At 47.1% G+C, this 26,309-nt stretch overlaps 1 protein-coding gene across 1 annotated transcript; it reads left to right on the top strand.

Annotated features, from left to right (window-relative positions):
- The first annotated feature begins 10,597 nt into the window (after window positions 1-10,597).
- LOC142571021 (lactosylceramide 4-alpha-galactosyltransferase-like) lies at window positions 10,598-26,107 on the top strand. Its single transcript, XM_075679320.1, has 3 exons — window positions 10,598-10,792; window positions 22,578-22,646; window positions 25,067-26,107. The coding sequence occupies exons 1-3, from the start codon at window positions 10,687-10,689 to the stop codon at window positions 25,891-25,893; spliced, it is 1,002 nt and encodes a 333-aa protein (XP_075535435.1). The 5' UTR covers window positions 10,598-10,686; the 3' UTR covers window positions 25,894-26,107.
- The last annotated feature ends 202 nt before the right edge of the window (window positions 26,108-26,309 follow it).

The following is a 26,309-nucleotide window of genomic DNA, read 5'->3' as shown; positions in this document are numbered from 1 at the left end:
TGTGCAGTGCTATGTGACACCTTTGCATAGTTCCAGTCAAACTTCACGTGCAGTGCTGTGTAAGGCGTGCACAATTGCATATTTTATATCTATTAGTGCTTGCAAGTAGTGAGCAATTGTGAAGCACTGGGGCCTTGCTTTTAACGGGTGGTTGATTCGCGCAGAGACATTTGTGTTGTTCCACAGTGATTTGTGCCAGAACGCAAAGACATGGACCGATATCATCCTTGTAGCAGTCTTATGTTGTTCTATGTATTTCACCTGCAAATACCTCTTGTGAATATCCATCCCTGTAACATATTTATAAGGCAGTATGTGGATGCGTGCTTAATTTGCAAAGACGCCAGTCGTGCTCCTCCACAAATATTGTTTGTTTTATTGTCAGGCAATCATGGTGCGGTAAAAGGCAATTGCACAATGTGAATAGAAATGCTTAAAGTCTTCACAGATGTGTGCTTTATGATGTACACAGAAGTCCGTCTTTGTTTTTGCAGTGAATGTAAGAAAAAATAGTGTGCTTCTTTTCAAAGGTCATGTCAGTCATTTTATATGTGAGTGATACAGCAATGCAGTGGAATCTATAGAAATAACGTCAGCCTGTCTTGTCCAATCAAGCACTTTAGACACTAAGATGGTAAACGCTGGGAATTGATGTAGTACTCCACGTGCAGGAGAAAGCAGCAACTATTGTAGGATCATTTGCTTTGCTATGTAATACTGTGCTCCAAGCAAGCAGTATATGCTGAACAATTGACTGGGGTAAATGCATCGCCTTGTATAAAGCCACGATACAGCGACAACTTTGCAACCGAAGATACACCACAGCTAGAGGTGTGACATTTTCACTGACTGACCAACGCGCATAAAGCGCAAGAAAGCACCAGTTGCTGTGCTCCACGGAAAAGGGCTTTGTACCTGCATTGTAAACATTTTCCATGCTCCACACCCAACATCTCATTCACGTACCTTCCTGCTGCATTTGCAATGTTCAATGCTGAAAAACAGCGTTTGTCCTTCATGACGATATCCTTCATGTTCGCAATAATATTGCATATCGTAAACAACTGACAAATGCATCCTGTAAATAGGAGTGCACATGAAAATGTGATATGTGTGCTGGTGCCCATCAGATATAGTGCTCTGTCATGCGTATGTGGGTATGACAGCGGCAATGTGGTACAACAAATATGTAAGATGCTATACAGGTGGTGTAAATATATGTATAATTAGAAAAGTACATTCATTACAATGTGTGTTTTGCTTTCATTGCAAAGTAATTTTATGTTACATATCATTTCAAAACTTCTTTAATTCTTTGGATCTTTTATGCTCGCCTTTCTGCGAACAACAAAATGTACATGTAAAGAGGTGCCACAGAGAGCATTTTTAAAATGTATATATACCCGCCGTGGTTGCTCAGTGGCTATGGTGTCGGGATGCTGAGCACGAGGTCGCGAGATCGAATCCCGGCCACAGCGGCCGCATTTCAATGGGGACAAAATACGAAAGCTCCCGTGTACTTAGATTTAGGCGCGCGTTAAAGAACCTAAGCTGGTCGAAGTTACTACGGTGAGCTTCATGATAAGAAAGTGGTTTTGGCACGTAAAACCCCATAATTTAGTTTTTAATATGTTTAGACGGAGATGTGCATAAATAACTTGGCAGTGGATGGCTTAAGTAGGTACAATACCTAAGTACAACTGCATCAATGTATGTGACAGTTATGGTTTACGTGAAGCAATCTGCAATGTCATATTGCAACTTTCACGGCATGTGTTAGCATTTATAAGTATGTAACACCACCTTGTCGTTTGTTTTTTTGTTTATCGCTTACAATCGCCGCATATCTTTCACCTTGAAATTGCTTCAGTAGTAATTTGCATCCCTTTTGACACTGTGCATGCATGCAGTTGTGCTGCATGCCAAGACAATACCAAAGGCAATAAGGCTATTTAGAACATCACAAACGCCTTGAGACAATTGTGATTAGACGTGTGCTCAAGTTTGGTTAAAATGTGCTATTTGTTTTAGTCATGCGATTTCTTTAGCAATACTTTACAGGCTTTACAATACTTTACAGGCTCATACAAGAGCAAAACAAAAGCATAAGCAAAACAAAACAAAACTGGAGAAAGCAATGAAATGTGGTAATTTTTACAAAGCGAACAAATAAGTTGCAAACAGAAGGAACAGATCATACAAAACAGTGCAAGGCGGAGAATACAGGCAAGGCGGTATAGATGCGAAAAGTGCAGACGTGTTGATGAAAAATGAAGACAGAGTTGCGCAGCGCAACGTTGTAGCAGGACATTTTGACGGTAGATAGCTGTGTGTTCGCCCTTGGTACAAACATGTCGTGTAGCGGGTTCACTTTTTTCAGTGTGTGTCGCAGTGCACTATGTCTACGACACATTTCAAGTGAGTGGATGGGCGCTTTCCAAGTATTGAAGACATGACACAGTTGATCATGTCAGTTGACCACACATTCATAGCAATTGCTACAAAGGAAGCCCATACGGGTTCCTCGAAAGAAAAGCCTCGCTGTAGAAGAAAAATTCATCCTGGCCCGGGACTCAAACCCGGGACCACCACCTTTCCGGGGCAGCCGCTCTACCACCTGAGCTAACCAGGCGGCTAGCAGATGGCAGGGCGAAGTCGAATTTGTCAACTCGAAGCAAAGGCAAGTTCGACGAAAGAGTTCTGCGAAAACCCACAAGGTCGAGAGAGGTAATTAATAAAGGGAAAATGAGACATCCACCCCTTCGTAGCAATTGCTACAGAAGAAACTCACACAGGTTACTCGAAAGAAGAGCCTCGCAGTTGAAGAAAAATTTGTCCTGGTCCGGGACCACCGCCTTGCCGGGGCAGCCGCTCTACCATCTGAGCTAACCAGGCGGCTAGCAGATGGCAGGGCGAAGTGAAAAGTTGATGCTCTTGTATCTGACTTTCCTGCAGGCAGTTCTTGTGTGGAGTGTTATGTAAGCTTGAGAAAACTCACTGAAATGTTGGAAATTCTTTGATAAGCAGTATGATTTTCATGGTTCTAAAGATGCAAAAGGTCTGATGAAACTACATTTTATATGGGCAGAATGAAGCGGTGGCTTATTAGCCGTCGCATTAGCTGTTGCTTGGTAGGTACCCAAAAACAAACTACAGCACTCATTTTCAGTGACACAAATTACAGGCTCAAGTGATCACATTACACCACTATAAGACATGGCGTTGTCTTGTAAATGAGTGGTCATGGTAATTGCAGAAGTTGCTGCATAGGCACATTGTTCATGGTTGAAAAAATTACCGAAGATTACGTTACTTCCTAATGCGAAATTTGAGCGCAGCAAATAAGCTGTTTCACCTTTTGGATAGATTGAGGCAAAGAAATCGAGCAACACATGTATGCGCTATCACAGAATTTTTTTTTTATTTTTCACACGTATTCCTTTAACAAAGACTCCACTAACAGTTCTTGACAGTCATGAAGGAAGCTTTGTGGCCGGAGAAATAGACTGATATATGTTCGACTTGGTACACCAATGCTTGATTCTCAAAGACGAGATCTATACAAGTGCCTCGCGAGGTTGTCACAGCCGTGGGGGAAGCAGAGGCTAAGCGCCGCCGCCGAGAAGACCCTGCCGTTCGCGCCGCCGAAGCGGAGGCTCATTGCCGCCGTCGAGAGCAACCAGCAGTAAGCGAGGCTGAAGCAGAAGCTCATCGCCGCCGCCGAGAAGACCCTGCAGTTCGCGCCGCCGAAGCGGAGGCTCATCGCCGCCGTCGAGAGCAACCAGCAGTAAGCGGAAGCGGAGGGGGGCGGCGTGTACACCCAGCGGCAAACGATGGGGGCAGAAGCGCGCGCAGCAAGCGGACAACACGATAAAGGGAGGAGGGAAGAGATAGCAGCGACTGACTGATGCCTTTGACTGATACTCTTTCTGCATGGCGGCGACGGTGTTCTATGCAGTCACGTTATCTTGACTCTCTAGCGGCGTCAGCGGCATCCAGCGGTATCAGTCGGTCGCTGCTAGCGCTGGGGGGATGAAAGGGGGGCGGAGCTGGTTACGAGGCCGACGCCGACGACGACGCCGACGACGACGCCGACGACGACGCGAAACCCAGGAACGGACGCCAAAGAGCTGCGCTCTAAAAGAAAACGTTCTCACCTATTAGATCCTTGTGAACGCAGTAACGGACAAGAAATGTAAAAAAGTGAACTTATCAACTGACTAGTAGCAACCACTAGTTGCTCAGCTAAAAAAAAATGAATGAACTTTTAGAGCTGCCATAACGTGAACAACATACACATTCATAAAATAACCGCACATCATGGGGCTGTTACGAGTTTGCATAAAATTGGTGTGCGTGACAATTTACATTACATTCAGCCACAAATATCAGGCTCACACAAGTAGATAAAAACAAACTGAAAACAAACATTCATCACATGACTAGAGCAACCACCAGCTGCTAAGATAGAACCAAATAACGAAGAATAAGTAAACATTCAAAGTGCCCATGCATGACATAAATAATGCACTGTTCATAAAACAACATATCTAATCGCATTCTAATTAAACATATCACATTATCACAATTCATATCACATGGAATATGACTATTTGATGCAGCATTTAAAGTTACATTCACCTATCGAAATGAGCACACTCTGGAAGCCAAAAATATAACATTTTTGATAATCTGACTAGTAACGATTGCCAGGTTCACAGATAGCAACAAAGTACACAAAATAATTGAGCCCTCATAGTATTAAGAGGCATTGTTTTGGCTGTGCACGGCATGAAGTTTAAAGGTGAATTGCAACAGTCTGCGTCACGTTCATCCATCAGGATAGCTTATCTGTAGGTAAGCTGTTGTAAAATCACTTAAAATCTCCCCTGGATTACATTGATAACCTGCACACGAGTAGACTTCGTCAAGAAAAAAAATGGGAAAACATCCATGGACTGTTACTTAATTTCACTGCGTTAGTAACTGCGTTATATGCGTTATATGGATACTCCAGGTGCATTTAGTTTTTCATATATTTAGACAAAGGAGTTTTATATGGCTGAACTTACTACACTCGAATGTATTTGTGATAAATTTTGGGGCCTACAAAATAATTGACTATACAGATCACTTCGCTCTAAATGTCGCACACCACACAGCTCACAACAGAACTGGGACAGATTAATTCTTTCGTTACACAGGTCATTTTATCGTAGAGCGGCTCGACTTTACAAAACATGAAAAAGAAAGAAGCTCCATGCTTTAGCAGTTCTTTCGTAAAGGGAGCCTATACACAACAGTCAAGGGTAAAACGGACGCCCACCAGAAACATTAAAAGAAAAAAAAAAGCCTGCACTACACTTGATGGCGAATTGAGACGACCATCGAAAATAAATAAATAAATCCTAATTTTGTAGCCTTTGCTGCTCGGCAGCTGCAGCATTCCTTTACGTAGAAGTGGCCATTTGCTGCACTGCTGGCAATAGCTGACGTAACATCTGCGGATGCATACATAACTTGCCTGATCACAATTTGTTATGTCTGCGTTTCAAATTTTGGTATCCACTTGTGATGAATCGACCGTAACATTTATAAATCTAATGCCAAACCTATACCTGTCACTAAGCACTGCACAGAAATGAGGTATAAACCTCCCCATGAGTAATGCTATTCCCTGGATGTTGCCACTATCAAGTTTCTCATTGTCTTGACTTTGAAGAAAATATTACACACATTTCTTAACGACAGTGAACACACTGCCAAAGTAGTGTCGTAATTCCATGGGCAAGACAGAATCGCTTCTCCTCTTGTATTAAGAGTACTTAAAAGGCACTGTCTAAGGCATAGGCTCTACTTGATGCAAGACAGAATCGCTTCTCCTCTTGTATTAAGAGTACTTAAAAGGCACTGTCTAAGGCATAGGCTCTACTTGATGGAGATGAGCTGAAATTAAATGTGTTCCTGCTCGTAGAATCCATTTCTGTGAAGCATAATAATTCATGTTTCATGAATAAAATTTGAAAACATATTACGCTATATTGAAACAATTTTACACAGGTAAGACTCCTGTACCTGGCAATTCCAGAGACAGCTTGCCGTTGATACCAGTTTTTTGCCGCCTTTCCAATATTTCCTAATTGGTCCTACAACTATAACTGTGACAGGCACAGCATTGATACAGAAATACATAATTTTGTTTGGTAGCAAAGAGTTAACACAATAACTGCAGTGATACTTCACACATGTGGTGGTAATCAACGACGAGAAGTTGTGCACATTAAATTACCGTGGATTATGTGCAGTGCACAAAATAAGATGAAATAGTGCGCACAATATTTTAGAACTGTACATTAATTCCAACATTTTATTACTTACAGATATCTATGGGACAGTGCGCAGTAGACATACCTGGTTATTTTCCTCAAGCAGCCTCACCGACTACACTTAGTTGTCGACGACGTCGCTCATCACCTCCTCGACAATTACACGAGCACCTCGATTAAGAGAACGTGCCTGGAGTGTAGGAACTGTAAACATGAAAACGGTACTTTCTAGAACACCATAAAACCTGTATGCAAATACATTGACTTACAGCAAGCACAGTTAACAAAAACCTGGAAGCTTAGGAAACTGTGTATGTATATTCATTGCACTACTATAAACCAAACAATGTCCCCATTAAGAAAACGTCTCAAGACAAATCATCCTAAAAGGGGAACAATTTATATTTTTAGCAGCGCAGGTAACAAAGCAGTGTAGAACCAGACAACTACCACCACTTTGTCCTTTTTGATTTGTCATAAATCCTGCTCCTTAACACATACCTGACCTAAACATTTGTGGCTAGTCTGGCTTAAGCTGAACAGATTTATTATGGGCTTGTTAATGCCAAAAATAATGGAGCAGCCTCAACCAATTCATTGTACCACAGTGACTTATGCTGCCATTCATGATGCTTCACTGTTGCAGTGATCAGCACTTCATGTAGGGCTTTACATCAGTACGTAAAATATCTTAGATGTGTGCAATGTAGACAGAAGGCACTATGAAAAGGGAGAATGGACACAGTCTTACTGTGCATTCTTGTAAAACAAGCTTTTTGTTCAAGACAGCACGGATGGTAACTCCACGCATGACATGCATCCATGACTGCTTTATAAATACATGAGCGCACATTAAAATAGCAACTGTTAAGCAATAATAAACAGAGACTGGTACATAGAAATAGCACACCGTTCAAGATTTCTGTGCAATATTTTTTCAAGTATGCTTCTTCCATCCTTACCTTGCATAGCAGTATGTGCTTCACAAAAGGTTGTATGACTGCCTTGTCCGTTAACAGTTATGTCTGTCGCAGGAAAAGTTATTAACCGCATTTGTAGTACTAATAAAGGGATAGCGCGAGAGGCAAGAAGGTTTTCCTGTCGTTTTCTTTCACACCCACTTTTTTCTGCACATTGGCAGGGTCATAGCGACTGTACCTACAAGCTAAGAAAAATAGAACTGGCACGATACTAAGGGCCAGGCAAGGCGCATTCCACGCAAGTACAACTATGCGACATCATACACTGCACTTCACCTTCACGTGCAAAGGTGCCTAATTCATCAGAAAAATAATAATTACACTTTGTGAGCAGTGACTAGTAATAACTGTGATAATAAAACAATACTCCAGTTTACCACTGAAAGAGGCTACAGTGGTCCAATTCAGTAAGTATACTCGACAAACCCTCTTCAGTGTTACCTGGCCTAGTCGGTGGCTCCGCACAATATCCATGGTCCAGCAGGCTGCCAGAATGTGCAGGTGCTGCTGGTTGTGCTGGCTCCCGAGGCAGCTGCATCTGTTGCAGCGCACCACCTGAGATGTGTTTGTAGAAATGATTACCAAATGTACAACTCAGCTTCATTTAACATAAAGGTGCATCCTATAGGGAAGGGATGACGTGAATATTACGCATTGTGAATGAAGAAAGGGGGCTGCCAGAATGTGCAAATGTTGCTTACGTGCGACACCACTCATTCCGGGCATTGTGCCGACGGACATGCGGGTTACACGGGGCACACCCATAGTAGACTTCGGCGCCTACGTTAAAGACGTTTCAAAATGCATGCTGTCCCCAAAATAGCAACTATTATGGCGTACGAACTGGCGCGGTGGCTCATTTTGTTGAATTGGTGGAGACGGAAGTTGTAAAAGCTAGAAATCGCGCGAAAACCATGAACGCCTCGCTTAACACGAACCTGCCTGCTCGATGGCAATACGTAGGCTGTGATTTTCCTTCTCACCTGCTCCGGTGGTACGAAAAATGGCGCAAACACGCCGGCCACACTACTGCTCCCCACCTATGCCAGAATGCGGCCGCGAAGCCCTTGCAGGCGCCCACCACCAGTTCCCCTGCAATGAGCGCCTACATGAAGTGCATAATATCAGTGTTTCGTCTCAATGAGCGGAACTCTAGTACTTGCTGTTGCTCGGCTGATACGACAGCGGCGTCGTGACTGGAACTGTAAGTTTCCTTCTTCCAGTACTGCCGCCACTGGGCCGCTGTCTTAACAGCCGGGCCTTTTATGTTGAGCATGGCCGCCAGCTCTTTCCATAGCTCGCTTCTCCGCGCCACGGTAAGCGTCGGCCCCAGCACGCACGTCTTCACCTGGTAGAGGTGCTCCTCTATGAAGGATATGAGCAGCTCCCTTTGTCGGTGAGAGACGTGTGGCCCGAGCACAACGTCTCTGTGCGACGACATCTTGGAGCTTTAAGGTAATCGCCGTTTAAATAAACATTCAAAATTGACGCTACTGTTGGTGATGACAATGTGGCTATTGCTTTTGAATTGAGTGGTTACAATTTTTAACGCGTGGATTACCATCTGGAGACGAACAGTTAAAGAAACTTTAATATTATGTTTCCAATGTGCAATAAAAGATATCTCAACGAGCGACGATACCTGAAATATTTTACGGCAATAATTAACTAATATTTCGCATTTATTGAGCAAGAATAGACATTCTGCAGTTCCTCGATTAGCTAGTCATACACACTAAAACAAAATTACACCCTTTGGATTGTATCTTGCCACACAATAAATGTCATCTGTTTTGTCCGCATTTCCTTTTTTTAACGCTGCGAGCCCGGTACTTCCCAGCAACGAACGCCATGGGATTTTATCAGCATGACATAGCATTCCCGACAGGAAAGAATCGGACGCAGCGTTTTCAAGAAAAGAAACGCGAGCAAGGCAGATGACGATTATCGTTGTATGGCAGACATACACCCCAAAGGGTGTACCTTTGTCTAAGAGTGTATGATGACGCACACTTCACACGCGGCACCTTCCCGTCTATTGGTCGCGTCCTCCCCTTCTTCCACCTCCACCTTTCGAGTGGAACATTTAGTGACGTAAGCGGCGAAGCAAACGGTTCGTATTCCGAGCCGTCATGATTCGGCCACTGCTTGTGAGATGCAGTATAATGAGTAGATTGTGGTCATTAACTTAATGAAATGTGTTAGAGACGTGCACCGATGAACGCTATAGTGTTCCACCCTTAAAGGCGAAGCTTAAGGGTGCTTCAAGTTTCATTTGAGGGCCGCGCGCCTGTTCCTGATTTGAGCGTCACTGTCCCTCCGCGTAACCGAGCGAACGCGCTCGTTCCAGTGCTCGCACGTTCCTCTTCGTGTTCTTTCACAACTGGCTCCGATGCCACACATCATGCCAGCGTTCCCGTACTGCTTCTGCCATTGCGAAGGCGCTGACGGCACTGGCTCACTGCCAGTCGATGCGATGATACTGGTTCCAGATTCCTTGCCTCAATATATCGCGAAATGAAAATGAGTGTAAAGCTCCGCTAAAATTTCGCATTAGAAAGTATTGTAATTGACAGAAAGTTTTTGCCGTGTCTTTTTATCTCCTGCTGCATAGCGTCTACCAGTTCCTTATATTCCGAGACTTTTGTAGCAATACGCCTCCATTTTCTCCTCTATGTTTTTAGCAATCTCTGTTATTTGTTTTTCATTCAATTTTAGAAACTGTGACGCTATTCGTTTGTGTATTGCTTTAGTATCTCTTCAATATTTTAACTTTAAGCGTTTAGAATCGCCCCGTAGGCTATATTTTTCTAGATATGTGACCAGACATAGAGCGTCTATAGGGCTGAAGTAATGCTAATTCCGAAACCAAAACCGCACTAAACCACTACGTCCCATTCTTATGTATCCATCTCGGTCAAATTATTTCCAAAATTTCAAATTTTTTGCTATTCATTCGTTCACATGTATGTCAGCGGGTTCCAACCCCCGAACATCGCCCCATCCCCCACTGTGGGTACGCGCCATATCTTGAAAAGACAGCGTCATTATCATTAGTGGGCCCAAACTATGTCAGTTATTTTCGTAATATAGTATCTTCATGAAAATTAGCATGGCCACTATTCAGGAAAAGAAAACAACACAAAAATAATTTTTAATCACAATTATTTAGATATACATAGTACAGATTCGTAAGTTAAGAGGAAGCAAGAAATGAATATTATGTTTACATTGATAACTATGGCGAATGCCCCCCTCGTGGGTACGTTCCATAATTGTGAAGGAGGAAGAAGAAGAAGCTTTCTCGGTGTATATCCCACGCGATCCTACAACAACACCAACGCTGTCTTACCTTATCCAGAAGCGGCTGTATTCGAAAAATGGCGTCCACACAAGATGTGGTCGGCAACAAGAAGTTGCGAATGTTCGCCTGTCTTACGGTGCTCTTCGTGATTTTCCTCGCGGGACATCTGTTGTGGACTAACGGTGAGCGGCATCGAAGCGAAAGCACCCTCCTTGTGCCTTCTGACATATTCATTAGATTATCGATGCTATCATTTTGAAGCACAGCTTTCTTTGCCTCTTTCTGCGACATTCCGCTGCTGCTGCTGCTGTGGTCCTGCATGCCGCTAACGCCGGTCGCGTGTGGACGGGGTTGAGACGTGGGTATGTCACAAAAACATAAAAGGCGTGCGCTGTCGGTGTTTCATTTAGCGAAATTTCTTTATCAGCTATCATTCTAAAAATTCGGTGGAATAACTTTGTAAAGAATATGAGACAAGGTATGTGCCACGTGCGGGGTCCACGCCGTTGTGGTTATGAATGATTATTCACCAAGCGGCGCCCGCGGCGTCGACACCGGATTTTGCTGTGGCACAGGGCCCTTTACGCTATCGTGTTAGTACATGATAGGAGCGTGGCACGCAGGAAAAAAAAATTGGAGGACGCTTAAGCTTCGCCTTCAAGAGTGGAACGCGACAGCGTTCCCGTCGACCCGCCAAGGGGTGTAAGACAATGGGCTACGGCGCAGCGACTACGCGCCCCGCATCGGACGCGGTGAGCGTCGAGCAACGCAGCGTTCGGCGCGACAACGAAATGTGCGCCTGAGCAAGCGACGCACGCCTGAGCCTTAGAAACAGCTCGTTTCTAAGGCAACACCGCGTTCACTAGAGGCGCTTTTGTACCGCTTTGAAGCATCGAACTCGTGGCTCAGTGGTAACGTCTCCGTCTCACACTCCGGAGACCCTGGTTTGATTCCCACCCAGCCCATCTTGCAAGTTGTTTTTTATTCATGAAGTGCCTGCTAGGATTTATAGCTCACGGCCAACGCCGCCGACACCGACACCGACGACACCGGCTTTTCTGCGACACGAGCTCCTTAACGCTGTCGCGTTAAAATGCATGAAAAGCTCGCGTGTCAGCATTTACGCCGCGTCGCATGTGCGCAATGTCCCCTGGACGCCGTACTGGATTTTTCTCTGGCAGAGGGCCCTTTACGCTATCACGTTAGTACATGACAGGAGCGTGGCACACAGGAAAGAGTACCCTAGAAGCTCGCGTGCCAGCATTTACGCCGTGTGGCATGTGCGCAATGTCCTCTGTACGCTGGAACTAGGCGTGACCCCCCCAAATGCTGTGCAGGAGCTGCCGCGCTTGTGTCCGTGCTCACCCGCAACAGCAACGACAGTAGAGGAGGGAGGTGGCGAGAATCTTAGCGAGGGAATAGAGAGAGGACACATGAGAGGATGTTGTGAGATACAACACTAGAACCCAGAATGGCGCCGAAGCCTGCACGTAGGGCCGAGAAGGAGGAGGCTCGTGTAAAGCATAGAGCGGAGCAAGAACAACCACCGGAGCAGGCAAGGTAACATTTGAGATGACGTAACGACTGTCGTATGCCGTCAATATTGCCACATCTTCTATGGTCGCCGCGGGTATGTGCCAGGCGATGAAAACGACGCTGAAATACCGCGCGAGTAGAAAAACAGAGACGACAGCGTCGTCGCGTTGCTGCTCTGATAAAGTGCTTTTACACGTCCTCGACACCGGCTTTCCCGTCTCCTACTAGGATGTGACACTGGTGGAGGTGCGGGGTAGGATTGCCTCATGCTCGGCACTCCTTCGCGGAACCATACATTGAACGCCGAATCACCTGCGTTCGTCGAAACTCCTGTTCACCGGTACAGTCGCCGTCGGCTAGGCCTGAGGCCCAAGTTCAACCCTTTGCAGGACCCTGGAGGAATGCGTCTACCTACTTCCGCCATGGCTACTGCAACTCCATTGCAGGTGACGCTACAGAATCCTAAGAAACCAGAATGTTTCCATGGTGACGCTTTTGAAGATGTCCAAGATTGGCTGGAGCAATTTGAGCGTGTCGCCAGTTATAATGACTGGGGCTCCCAGCAAAAGCTGGCTAATGTCTATTTTGCTCTTCAAGACAGTGCGCGGACGTGGTTTGTGAACCGGGAGAGAAGTTTGACCACATGGAATGCCTTCCGCACCCAGCTGCTAGACACATTCACTAGTAGCGACAGAAGAGACAACGCGCAGCGCCCGCTCAAATCCCGTATTCAAAAACCAAACGAGAGCGTTGCCATGTTTGCAGAAGATATAACCCGCCTTTTTCGCAGAGCAGATCTTGAGATGGCCGAAGAAAAGAAGTTACGCTATCTCTTGCGCGGAATGAAGGAGGAACTGTTTGCCGGACTCGTGAGGAACCCACCGACGACAGTGGCCGAATTCACCAAGGAGGCTACCGCTATAGAACGGGCACTACAGCAACGGTACCGCAAATATGATCGCAAGAACTCAGCGGTGAATGCTTCAATTCTCCCTGAGAGCTGCGGCACGTCTCTGTGGGAAGTCATCCGAGAGATTGTGCGAGAGGAGATCCGGCAGCTTGGGATTTCTCTTATGACACCACCGGTGGCTTCTGTCGCTGATATCGTTCGGGAGGAAGTTCGACAGGCCTTTTCGTCGGCCGGCAAGCAGGCGGTGCCGCGACAATTAACCTACGTGGAAGCTGTCTGTCGTCCACCTCCCGCCACTTCGATGCTGCTGACACCGTCAACCACTACGACGCAGCCATCACCGCCACCTCCGACGCCCTATTTTCGACAGTCACAGCCGCCGCCGGCTATGGCGCATCGCCGCCAGCTAATCGCTGCGCCTCGGCCTTACGGCGAATCCCCTGCCGGCTACCTGCTTCGAAAGACCGATTTGTGGGGCACCACTGACCGCCGGCCAGCGGCGGTCAGCGGTGCCCCACAAATCGGCGAAGCAGGATTGCGGCGAAGCAGGCGCAGGCGATCATTGCGGCGAAGCAGGACATGTTTACCGCGCGTGCCACTACCGCGCAGCTGGGTATCCAAGGTTTCCCAACTGCAATTATCCTGTGTTTGATGTTGCACGTACCTGCGACGAAAATTCTACAAACTTGTGACCGGAAGGTTAAGCGATGCCTTGATCGCGTTCTCCTTCTTCGGCTCGTTATACCCCGCTGACCTGTCGCAATTTTCCTGAGGCCTCTAGCGGCAGGTCCCCTAGCCCGCGCCGGGGAAAGTAGAGGCAGCGACCTCCGGGGGTGAGGTTGCAAACCGCCTAACTTTCCAAGAGCCCCCATCAGCGACGACCGACGACTCTAAAACTCCGACGACTCCAACCACACCCCTTGTAACCGACGCCGTCAGCGCCGATCTTGTCGTTTGCATTGACGGCCACCAAGTGGCCGCTCTCGTCGATACTGGCTTCCATTTTTTGATAATAAGTCAAAAGCTGGCCGACAGCCTGAGAAAAGTGAAGACGCCGTGTGCCGGGCCTAACATCAGAACTGCCGGCGGCCAGTTGATGACGCCTATTGGAAAATGCACAGCCAGAACAGTAATCGCCGGTGCAGCCTTTATCGCCACCCTCGTCATTCTCTTTGAGTGCTGCAAGGAACTTATATTGGGGATGGTCTGTGACCTCGTCGTCACGTTTGCTACGAGCTCAGACGACGTCGACCTCGCGGAACACCAGCGACCCCGCCTACGTATCGCCGACGACGACGTCACGCTTCCACCGCGAAGCTGTTCCCTTGTACCTGTTATCTGCGACAACTTGAACACCGGGACTGGCGTCGCCGAACACATCGACGCACTGGTACTGAGTCAAGGCGTTTCCATCGCCAGGGCCGTAATTAACGAACACGACGGACGTGCTGAAGTCCTGTTGAGGAATTTTACCAGGGAACGTCGACCCATTGTTAAAGGCACGGCTGTTGCTTACTTCGACGATATTACCTCAGTACAATATATAACCTCAGTGGAGCACGCGACGTCCACCGGGGCTATGCCTGCCCCTGTGGTTGATATCAATCCCACCTTGTCGCCCGTTGAACGCAACAGCCTTCTTGAGCTCATCGATGAGTTTAAGAGCTGCTTCTCATCCACGTCATGAGTCAGCCAGACGCCGCTCACTAAGCACCGTATTGTCAGCAAAGCCGACGCCAGACCAATTCGCCAGAATCCTTATCGTGTAGCACTGAAAGAGCGTGAGGCAATGCAAACCCAAGGGAAGACGATGCTTGAGGACGCGGTTATTCAGCCATATAAGAGTCCTTGGGCATTGCCTGTCGTATTTGTGAAAAAGAAGGACGGTAGCCTGCGCTTCTGCGTCGACTATCGAAAACTCAGCCACATCAGAAAGAAAGACGTTTATCCGCTACTGCGTATTGACGATTCACTGGACAGGCTACGAAACGCACGTTACTTTTCGTCGATTGATTTGAAAAGCGGCTACTGGCAAATAGAAGTTGATGAGAGAGACCGTGAGAAGACCGCTTTTGCGACGCCTGACGGACTTTATGAATTTCAGGTGCTCCCCTTCGGTGTGTGTTCTGCGCCAGCAACGTTTCAACGACTAATGGACACGGTACTCTAAGGCATGAAATGGCAAACCTGTCTGGTGTACCTCGACGACGTGATTGTTTTCTCCGTCACGTTCGAGGAACACTTAGGGAGACTAAAGATATTCTTTGAAACAATACGCTCAGCTGGTCTAACTTTAAAACCTGAAAAGTGCCATTTTGGCTTTGAAGAACTTCAATTTCTCGGTCACGTTGTTAGTCGTGAAGGTGTCCGACCTGACCCTGATAAAATCTCCGCCGTTGCTCATTTCGCAACGCCATCAAATAAAAAGGGCGTGCGACGTTTTCTGGACCTTTGCCCCTACTACCGATGCTTTATTGCAGAATTTTCGCGCATCGCATGGCCATTAACACATCTCATCAGAGATGTCCCCTTCATGTGGGGCTAAGACCAGCAACGGGCATTTCACGTCCTATGGCAACGGCTACAGACGCCTCCCGTGCTCGCACACTTTGATGACAACGCCCCTACGATTCTTCATACCGATGCTAGTAATGGCGTCCTTGCGCAGTGCTTGTACAGCGGCAGGACGGCACCGAAAAAGTGATTGCTTACGCCAGTAGGACGCTATCAAGGACGGAGGCTAACTACTCCACTTCAGAAAAAGAATGTCTCGCGCTGGTATGGGCCGTCCTGAAATTTCGGCCATATTTGTATGGTCGGTGGTTCACCGTTGTCAGTGATCATCATGAACTTTGTTGGCTGGCTAATTTAAAAGATGCAGCTGGTCGGATTGCCCGCTGGAGTCTTCGGCTCCAAGAGTTCGACTTCACGGTTGTCTACAAATCAGGGAAGCGACACACCGACGCCGACTGCCTTTTTCGGTCTCCTGTTGAGACTGCAGTGCACGACGATGATGACGCGGCTTTTCTAGGCGTGCTTGATACTGTCACCGTTTCAAGCCGCCAACGCCAGGGCGCAGAACTGGTTCCTCTTTTCGATTACTTAGAGGGAAAAAACAAGCAGCGTGCCGAGGTTATTCGCGAGAAGGCTGCCTTCGTTTTGCTTGCGCCACGACGTTCTCTATAAGAACTTTTCACCTAGTGGCAGCAGCTACTTACTAGTCATTCCCGCATCTCTTCGCGACGGAGTCCTAGATGCCTGTCACAAGAGCTGAACGCTGGTCACCTGGGCTACACCCGCACATTGGCAAGAATTAGGCTAAAGTACTATTGGCCAAGACTTGCGTCGATCATGAAACGTTACGTACAGACATGCCTGGATTGCCAGCGCCACAAAGCCCTACGCGGCAAGCCAGCTGGACTGCTGCATCCTGTTCAGATAACGCAAGCGCCGTTCGAAAAAATTGGCATGGACCTTTTAGTTCCATTTCCACTGTCTACTGTCGGAAATAGATGGATAATCGTCGTCACAGATTACCTTACTTGATACGCCGAAACAGGTACTATCCAACGTGGAACAGCATCCGAAGCAGCGCGATTTTTCATCGAAGACGTCGTCTTATGGCATGACGCTTCCGCAGTGGTCATAACAGACAGAATATCTGCGTTCAAGGCTGCGCTTCTGAACACCATTTTGCGACCTAGCGGTGCCACTCACCGAAAGGCCACGGCTTATCATCCCCAAACCAATGGGCTGACAGAACGCTTGAATAAGACTCTGGCAGACGTGATGAGTATGTACATCGAAGTCGACCACAAGAACTGGGACGAGATTTTACCATACGGTACACTTGCGTATAGTACGGCGCGCCAAGAGACAACAAGCGTGACGCCTTTCAACCTCGTTTACGGCCGGGAAGTGGCAGCAATGTTGGACGCAATGCTGCCACGCGAGTGCGGTGACGACGAGACTGGTGCCGAGGAGTTTACGCAACGTGCAGAGGAAGCTAGGCAGCTTGCGCGTTTCCGAATCCAAGAACAACAGGAATACGATGCCCGACACTACAATATTCGGCACAGACCCGTCACATACAACGTCGGTCACCAGGTGGGGGTCTTCACTCCGATTCGTCGGCAGGGGCTGTCGGAGAAGCTCGTGCGAAGATAATTCGGCCCGTATATAGTTCTGCGCCGCATCAGCGATGTGAATTATGATGTTGTCCCCCACAGCCATAACTGCTCCAAACGCCGGCGGCATCTGCCCGAGGTTGTGCACGTGCTTCGTATAAAGCCATAATTTTCCTCATGATCTCAACTTTGCACCGTCTGTCCACAGCCTTCGGACGTTGGTGCATCGGGACGATGCCTTTTCTTCAAAGGAGGGGCAAATGCCCCTCCTTTGACAGAGACGACAACGATGTCGCGTTGACTGCTCTGATAAAGTGCTTTTACACGTCCATGACACCGGCTTTCCCGTCTCCTACTAGGCTGTGGCAATATATTGTTACGGTGGAAAAAGAGGACAACGTCCACAACGGTGACGAACTTCGGGCGAACTCGAATTCCAGACGGTGTTTCGAGGCGGGGACGGCCAAAGGCTCCGGCAGTGACGGGAAACGTGACCGATTCGGACGCAGCAGAAACAGATCGGCCTGTCCTCAGGTGTACGCGAGTCCGATGTATTTTGGGCTGTGTAGGAATAACGGACACTGTAAGGCGGAGTTCGATAGGACTAATGCACAGGAGCAGGGCCGGTGTCAGGACGACTCAAGGAGAAGGCGATGGGGAGACACATATCAGCGATTTCCTGGCGAATCACGGACTCAGTCACGGATTCAGCAGTGTTGTCTTAAGACGCCTGTTGAGGCGAGGGAGGAAACGCTGCTTCGAGTGCGCGACGTAAAATGCGGGTCACGTCGTCGTTTTATGGAAGCAAAGCTAGATTGGTTGGTGGGGTTGGTACAAGAAGAGGTCGCTACAGTATTTGGGAGCTGTGTAACAGATTGCGTATACGGCGACTCTTCGCCTGCTCAAAATGGCGACATTCCTTCATAATGGCGTCGACAGTCGATAGGTTTCTAAAGAACAGAAAGTTTAATGAGTCGTCCGCGATGCCTTCGATAATGTGTCCAACCTTGTGCGCCTCTGGCATGGACGTGTCGATTTTATGACAGAGGGCGAGGACGACCTGGATGTAGGTGACATACGACTCGGTAGCAGTTTGGTCACGTTTGGTGAGTGGTTGCTGGGCGACTAGTTGTCGACCGGTGGAATTGCCAAAAATGTCGGACAGCTTCTCTTTAAACAACTACCAGCTGGATAGCTCTTCCTCGTGCATGTAAAACCATGTTCGCGATATTTTGTCGAGGTAGAACACAACATTGGCTGGCGTTAGGGTCGGATCCCATCTGCTCAGCTTGCTCACGCGCTTGTATACATCCTCAACCATTCTTCTACCTCAACACCAACAAGGCTGGCGAACTTGTCAGCACATTGCGGCTGAGGTACAGTAACGTACTGGTTATGCGTAGTCGGCAATGCAGCTGCAGACGCAGGGACTGTCGCTGGAAGCATGTTCCCAGGCTGGGTGAGATGTCGCTGCGGAGCGCCGTGGGGTAGACGCGTACCCCTCATGTCCACCAATATGTCACGGGTATCAAACTTTTTACACGATGTATTTGCAAGAGATACGTATCCAGTAGCTGGAAATCCCGAGAGGCTGCTGCCACCTCGTCATGTTCCCCGTCATCGATCGCCTAATAACGTCAATGAAGTCAAACAGCAGACAAAACTTCGCCTACATCGATTCTCAAAGTGCGTGGGATCTGCATGTCTTTTTTTTTTGCCTACTCCAGCCATATTGACACGTGTACTTATCTTTATCGGGCGACCACGTTTCGCCGCCTAAGAAATGTTATCGCACAGCGCGGGGCGCGCCTGCATGTATCCGAAGTTTCTGGAAAGTTACCGATGCTTCTATCCGGCTGCCTGTTGTCGCCGAACCTTGTGTTATCAGATTTCATAGCGTCACGCGAATGGTGTAGAACTTTGTGGAAGGCACGCGGGTCCCAACGATTAGTCTGGAACATTCGACGACTGCTGTATAATAGCCGACGCGCTTGAGCCGCTGATCATATTTTCGACGATCGCCGACCGTGTTCGCCGCTATTGTTGGGCTATAAGTGTAGCCTGTTTTTGTGGGAACAGGTTCGCCCAATAAAAGTTAGTTTTGTCTTTCACAGTATTGCTACTGTGTTCTTGAACGTCACCACCACGTGACAATATTGAGTCTGTCTGTCTGTCTGTCTGTCTGTCTGTCTGTCTGTCTGTCTTGTCTGTCTTGTCTTGTCTTGTCTTGTCTTGTCTTGCCTTGTCCAGTCCGATCCAGTCTAGTCCAGTCTAGTCCCTTGCGCCTATCGAGGGGCACAAGCTGCGACTAGGTAAAAGCTTGTGCTCGTGAGATGACAGTGTTGACAGTGGCAGAACGTGAATACCACAATGGTCTTTCCATCATGGTCCTTCCAGCTTCGCAATGCCACTCGCGTCATGCCATCGTCGTCACGCCTTCTACGACGACCCAGTGGCCCAAGCTGTCTACCATTTTGGGCCACTAGGTATAAGCTTGAGGCCGTGGTGCCGTGAGGGTTGTTGCATCGCGTGCATTCCAGTCTTTCATCCCACTCTTGTCACGCTGTCGTCGTCAGGACATCTTCATCATGCAACCATCATGCATCCATTGTCACATCGCGGTCGTGATGCCATCTTGGTGCAAGCCTTGGTGATACAGACGGCGTCGCGCCATTGTCTTCATACACTTGTCATCATCTCATTTAGGATGCCGTCCAGGTCTTTCCATTCTCGTTCTAACTTCGTCATCCAACTTACACCATGCCGTCGTCGCCACCCAGTCGTCGTCCTACCATTGTTGTCCTGACATCGTCTTTATGGTTTCGTTTAACAATTCTCACCACTTCAATAACGTCATTACATTGTCATTCCCTCGTCTTCAAAATTCATCGACGGCGTTCCTTTTTCGCCATTTTATCGTAATCATGCTGTGGTCATATAATCGGAATTATACACCGTTGACATGCCATCGTCGCTATTACGCCGTCGTCAGACGGTCGCGATCGCTCATCCCTTGTCAAACCGTAGTCGGCATCCCTTCGTGGTCATACCGTCATCGTCCTTCTAGCTTTGTCATCTGGTTGTCGTCTAACCGTCGTCGTGACGTCATCATCCTTATGCACTCGTCGTCATCCCATAACCTCATGTCGTCGTCATAAGGTCGGCGTCGTTATACCATCTTCGTTTAGGAATCGTCATGCCTTTGTCTTTTCATCGCCCTAATTTCTTTTGGAGCATTTCATCGTCATCACTGCGGCAGCGTCATACAGTCTTTGTCATGCCGCCATGCTCGTGAACGACGTTGGTAAGTGAGTGCCACAGTAATGTTGGATAATACCGGAGCATGGCAGATTATCTGTACCTTCCCATGCTATAGTGCCGAGAGGCAAACATGCAGACTGCTGGACCAATGGTACAATCGTTCACTATCAGAAATAAAAGCTCTAGGCCAGAGCTCTCAAAGAACCTCCACGCAGAAGGCTTTATTTGAGCTACTTGAATTCCCGCAGTCCCCAGTCCTTCACAATAGCCTTTAGGAACACCGCCCCCCACACATGTAACGTGTACTTGGTTTGTTCTCGTCTTTGTTTCTCCCACTCTCCCTTTCCGCTTTCTTTCTCTCATGATACCCCCCCCCCTTCTTCCGGCCGTGCTGGGTAGCCAACCCAGGCTACCACTGGTTAGCCTCTCCGCCTTCTTGAGCACTTATTTCTTGACACATCGCATCTTGGCTTCCCGAAGAAGCGCGCCGTGGTTCTTCCATACGCAAGTGGTGATCGCTGACGTTGACCTTAGCCCTAGGCGTCAAGTCACGATTTACGCTGATGACATAGGGACGTGCAAGTGACGTCAGGGCTATCTATAAAAGAGCGACCCGTTCCTTCCCGTTTTAGTACGTCTAAGAGCTGCATTGAGTCACCAGTTCATCCCATAGGAGCGTTTCCTCACCAAAATCGCTCGCCCCAAGAAGTTTCTCATCTCAGCCGAATTCAATGAAAGTCACCGTAAGCGCCCTTGTTATACGGCTCGAAGAACTGAGGCTCGCGCTGCCCTACGGTAACGAAAAGGGATAGCGGAGCGTGAACGGTAGAATCTATGAAATAAAGAAACCAGTGACCCAATGAGCATTGAATATCAAAAAAATGTCAAAATACTCAACATGTATACCATAATGTCGCGTATTTACAGAATCACCGATAGCACTTTAATAAAATCAAACATGTTATTTGGGACAACCACTGTCTCTTGCACGGTGCACAGTCTACCACCAGTTCTCACACATGCACAAAATTGCGGCCACCATCTCGCTCCAGATATGAAACAGGATTCGCGAGAGCTCTTCTACTAATGAAACACAACTCTCCACATCCCATGACGCTCAAGAGGAGCTGTGGCTGATGAATTTTTTGCACTAATAATGACGTTCAGTAATGGCATTGCCACGTCATATAAATGATTAGCGTTGATATCTATGTTAACGCCGTTCAATATAAAGGCATTGAAAGCACTGAAAAGAGGAGATAGTCAACTTATGGCTCATTTCCGCAATTATGGGCGTGCCATATATTTTGACCACGCTGTGATTGTGTTCCGGGATAAAGATCGCTATACGCGCGAGATTGGTGAGACAATGACAAGCGGTGATTATGATTGCGTGGGCCCCTACGCAGATCCAAATTTGGAGCCCAATGGCGGCGTTCACTCGAGCTTGAGGTGTCTCTAAGCTGGCTGAACCGTGTCTAGTAACAATTCTCTCAGAAACTTGCACATTCTCCCATTTTTTTTCTGCTAGCACGTGAGAAACCTTAAAAGCGTTTTTGTAGTCTGAATCCTAAAAGGGGCAATAACCAAAACACTGGAAAGACAAGCCTGAAGGTTGTCCAAACCAAGTTGAAGTGTCTGTTGAAGTGGAGCGAAAGTAACACAACGTGGCTTGATGGCCATTTGGTCCCTGTCGATGCTCACGTGGTGAGCCTGTGCGGTAGCACTGGTGTGATGAGAATAAACGGAAGTAATGGCTGCAGAAAACTTTGTGAAAGTCGTTTATGTGCACGTCTTATATTTGCGCTCTATGCTTTGAATATGACCTATGTGGTTAACGGGAAAGCCAGTTATGAAGTAGAGGGAGCATACTATAATATTCCAAATATTATTTCCCTCCGCTACGCTTGCAAACAGTACTAGCCGAACATGAGATAGGACGAAACAGCTTTATAATTTAATGCCTACCCATTGGGGTTGCTGTTTTATGGCACGGTTTGGCAAAACGCTGGAGGCCTACCGGTTTCCTTCCATTGCAATGGCTAATGTTTTTCTTAATACCGGTTGCTTTTATTGTTGGCGAGGTGTTTCACTTGGTGCTGTTTGCCATTAATATCAACATTCATATTTCAGGTATACAGAAACAGCTACCAAGGTCCCTATTCTTCAACGAGAAGTGGTACAACACTACACTGATTTCTGGCAAGTGAAGATCTTACGTACACACTTGAAGTCATGCCTGGTCTGAATATACTTAAATCGTATTATATTTTATATTGGTTCTTGAACCAGTGAGAAGAATAGTAAATAGATTGTACTATAATATTGTCAGCGCAACGTGTGATGTCATCTTCGTTTGTTCATCTGTAGATTCCACCACGCGTAAGTTTTTCTCACGTGATCATGGAAATGTCCGCGCGCGTCGCGGCGTGTTCGTCGTCATAGCTCAAGCACGGTGAGGTAATGTGGTTATGTAGAGGCGGTGGAGATTATTTCTGATGCCCCTATGTGCTCTCACAGTTTCTCCACACACACAAACACACACACACACACACACACACACACACACACACACACACACACACACACACACACACACACACACACACACACACACACACACACACACACACACACACACACACACACACACACACACGCACACGCACACACGCACGCACGCACGCACACACGCACGCACACACACACACGCACACACACACACACACGCACGCACGCACGCACACGCATATATGTATACACATATATTGATATATATTGTCGCGTTGCAGTGACTGTCAGGAACACCGTAGCAAAACTGCGAATGACGAGACTAACTCTTTATTGGGACTTGTGCCCCTAAATGCAAGTGACATAAAAGGACCGACGATAACGCGAACACCGTGGGGTTCGTGGCAGATCTGATCTTCAAGTCAAGCGCGTCGGCTTTTATAAATGCCTTGCCAAAGGTTCCACTATAATCGCTTGCGTGCGCGTGCCTTCAAGAAAGTACTACACAATTTGGGTCGCACACACAGACTGAATACACAAGGTTCGGCGAGAACATACACAACCCATTTAATAAAAGATAACATTCAATTAATGTCGAAATCACGCCGGCACGTATTGCGCATAGCCATAACGTTAGGTTGTTAGCGGGTCAATTGCAGTCCCCGGAAAAAGGATACATAATTACACGTGTCAGTGCCCCTTGATAAAAGGCATCGTCCAGATGCTACAAACACGAGATCCGAAACCATGCAAGATGCATCCTCTGTGGTAGATCTGTACCTGTCGTTTTATCCTCATCCATCATTGTCACACGCGCCAAGAATAAATTGTACAAGAGGGAGCTGGGCTACACAAACCGAATACTTGCACCCTACTGGCACAGGTCGCCTGGAAGCGCCACTTCCTCAAACAAAGTTAACTCGCAGTAGAGTCTTCGTATGATAAAGCTTCCTTCTCTTGTTCTTTTCCATTGCGAAACATGTAAAGCCACTCCGTCTAACAGCGTTCCACACACAAAACACCTGGCTGTTTCTACTGATAGCAAAAATTTGGCATCTTATGCAGAATGTTACAATCCTAACACTCAGTCGATACGTCACTGGAGTTTTGTGCAAGCGAAATGATAATACTTGAATTCTAATTCTTCTTCGATACTCGGAAGGTGTCAACAATGAGCGAAACAATAGTGCCACAAAAATTGTTTAATGTACACCTAGATAACGTGAACAGTGTGTACGGGTGCGATCTAGCAATCGCTAGCGGGATTACTTGCTCTATCCTATGGCATTCTTGTACAACCTTGGCTACTAGTATTTCTATCGCGTTCCTGTCTCATGACATTTTAGCGCAACTGCCAATTGCTTCGGCACGAGCTACTCGGAGCTGCCGGAGGGAATGGATTCCGTTACTAAGAATAAGTAATTTTCCGGAACAGTCTAACGTTGTAGAGCCCGCTCAGGACGTATACGACATCGCTCTACGAACTCTCGGCTGAGGATTCGGTATAGCGGCATCTTTTTTTCTAACTCATCGTTTCACACCGCCGCGATTTTCGACCAGCCGCCACAATCTAAGCAAGAGGAAGTGAACGAATCACAGACGTCGGCACCATTTTCATTTTCCTCCAAAGTTTATCTGCTCTCACTGCGCCAGCTCAGCCTCACCGAAACCGTCTCCACTTTTACGTGCTCTTCACTTTTTGTGAGATAATTAGATAAGAGTAAACTGTCAAAGTACGAAATGATATTCGTGTTGAAAGCACACTAAACTGACTTCCTATTAAAGAGAAGAGCGCTTGACTGACCTGTTCAAACAACGCTGTGGGCCCTCGGCTACTATTGCACGGCGTCAGGGGTTGCGTAAGTTTAACGTTAGAACATTGAAACAAAATTAAAATGAAATAGTTTCCTCATACATGGCCCCAACATTAGCAAAATTTTACGAAAAGTTCAAAGTCATGGGTTTAAAAAGTACCAGGGGTCCTCTATAAAATCAAGTGGGAATCTGACTACTATAATGCGAGAAGCACCGAAGTGCTTTTCATAATAGTTAACATAAGGATATCAAACTGTCACTGGAGCCTTTACCTTTCTTCTTGATTCTTATTGCAGAGTCTCTGAAGAACAACCAAGACCACATATGGTTCCTCGAAACATCCTATAGACGGAGACTCAACGCCAGGGAGGCCTGCAGCATTGAGTCGGCTTGCCGACACAATGCCGACTACACGGTGCATCTGCTTTCTACAGGGAACATCAGCTCCTCTTACTGTCCTTACCATCGCCTACTTTCAAAACTGCCGAATTTTCGCTCGGCCGGGCTCAATGCGAGCAAAGAACTCGCGGGGACTCCGTTAGCCAAACTACATGTCAAAGGCGGAGCACTAAATCGGAGTCCTCATAAAGTGGAACATCTGAGTGACTTTCTACGCTATGTCGTGCTTTGGAAGCGCGGCGGTGTATATTTGGACACGGATGTGATCGTAATGAAGTCGCTGAAAGGAATAAGAAATAGTGCCGTCTACCAGTACGAAAATGGGAGTCTGGCTAATGGTATACTATTCTTCGATAAAAAGCACCCCGTGCTCAGAGCGCTTATCGATGAATGCGCGCGCGAATACAATCCCGGTGTTTGGACCTCATGCGGGCCCCTTTTGATGTCGCGGCTGCCTTCAGACGCTGTACTTTCTCGGCGCGTAAATTTCCTGCATCCCTCCACCTTCTTCGGCGTTGCTTTTAAATCCTGGCGGACATTGTTCGATCCCTCAAAAGTACCAGCGGTGTTCAGGGCAATAAACGGCAGCCACGGCGTTCACATTTGGAACAAGGTTAGCGAAAAGAAACGGGTGGTAGCCGGATCTGGTTGTGCCATAGACATTCTCGCCCGTGATCACTGTCCGCAAGTCTACAAGCTAGCCTCCTCAAAGAAATATATTTGAATACATTTTATCCAGAAATTCAAGCCTACCCTCCCCAGGCGCAGGAATGCCATAGTAATTATTTCTTTTGATACATCCTGCCATGACGAATGCTTTCACTTGGTCCTAGCAAACAATGTTCCCCATGACCCCTTTTGTGATGCAGGCAGCGATTGAGCAGAAAATGTGCACATTAAAGCCTGCATTGCAATCATTCATGAATAAATGATGTGTTCTGCACTAAAAAATCGTTTTTTTTTTGGAATGTGCTTTCGTGCTGTTACTTGTAGTAGATAGGATGCCAAAAGCGGATGATAATAAGGATTTTCATATGTTCCGAAATACACTCCATAATTACGTCTACATTATTCATTTTTTATGAAAGAAGTTGTTTCGCGAAGAGAGGTTTGTGAAATAAGCTCCTTAGTGAAGCACTG

This window comes from Dermacentor variabilis, chromosome 2 (assembly GCF_050947875.1).
Source record: "Dermacentor variabilis isolate Ectoservices chromosome 2, ASM5094787v1, whole genome shotgun sequence".
NCBI classification, from domain to species: domain Eukaryota; kingdom Metazoa; phylum Arthropoda; class Arachnida; order Ixodida; family Ixodidae; genus Dermacentor; species Dermacentor variabilis.
Note: the sequence above shows the minus strand (reverse complement) of the source record. Positions and strands in the feature narration are given on the sequence as shown.

Excerpts from the sequence above, each read along its gene's own strand:
- LOC142571021 (XM_075679320.1), top strand. The coding sequence starts at position 10,687 with ATGGCGTCCACACAAGATGTGGTCGGCAACAAGAAGTTGCGAATGTTC. Across the intron at positions 10,793-22,577 it reads ACATCTGTTGTGGACTAACG|GTATACAGAAACAGCTACCA; the intron begins GTGAGCGGCATC and ends TTCATATTTCAG. Across the intron at positions 22,647-25,066 it reads CAACACTACACTGATTTCTG|AGTCTCTGAAGAACAACCAA; the intron begins GCAAGTGAAGAT and ends TTCTTATTGCAG.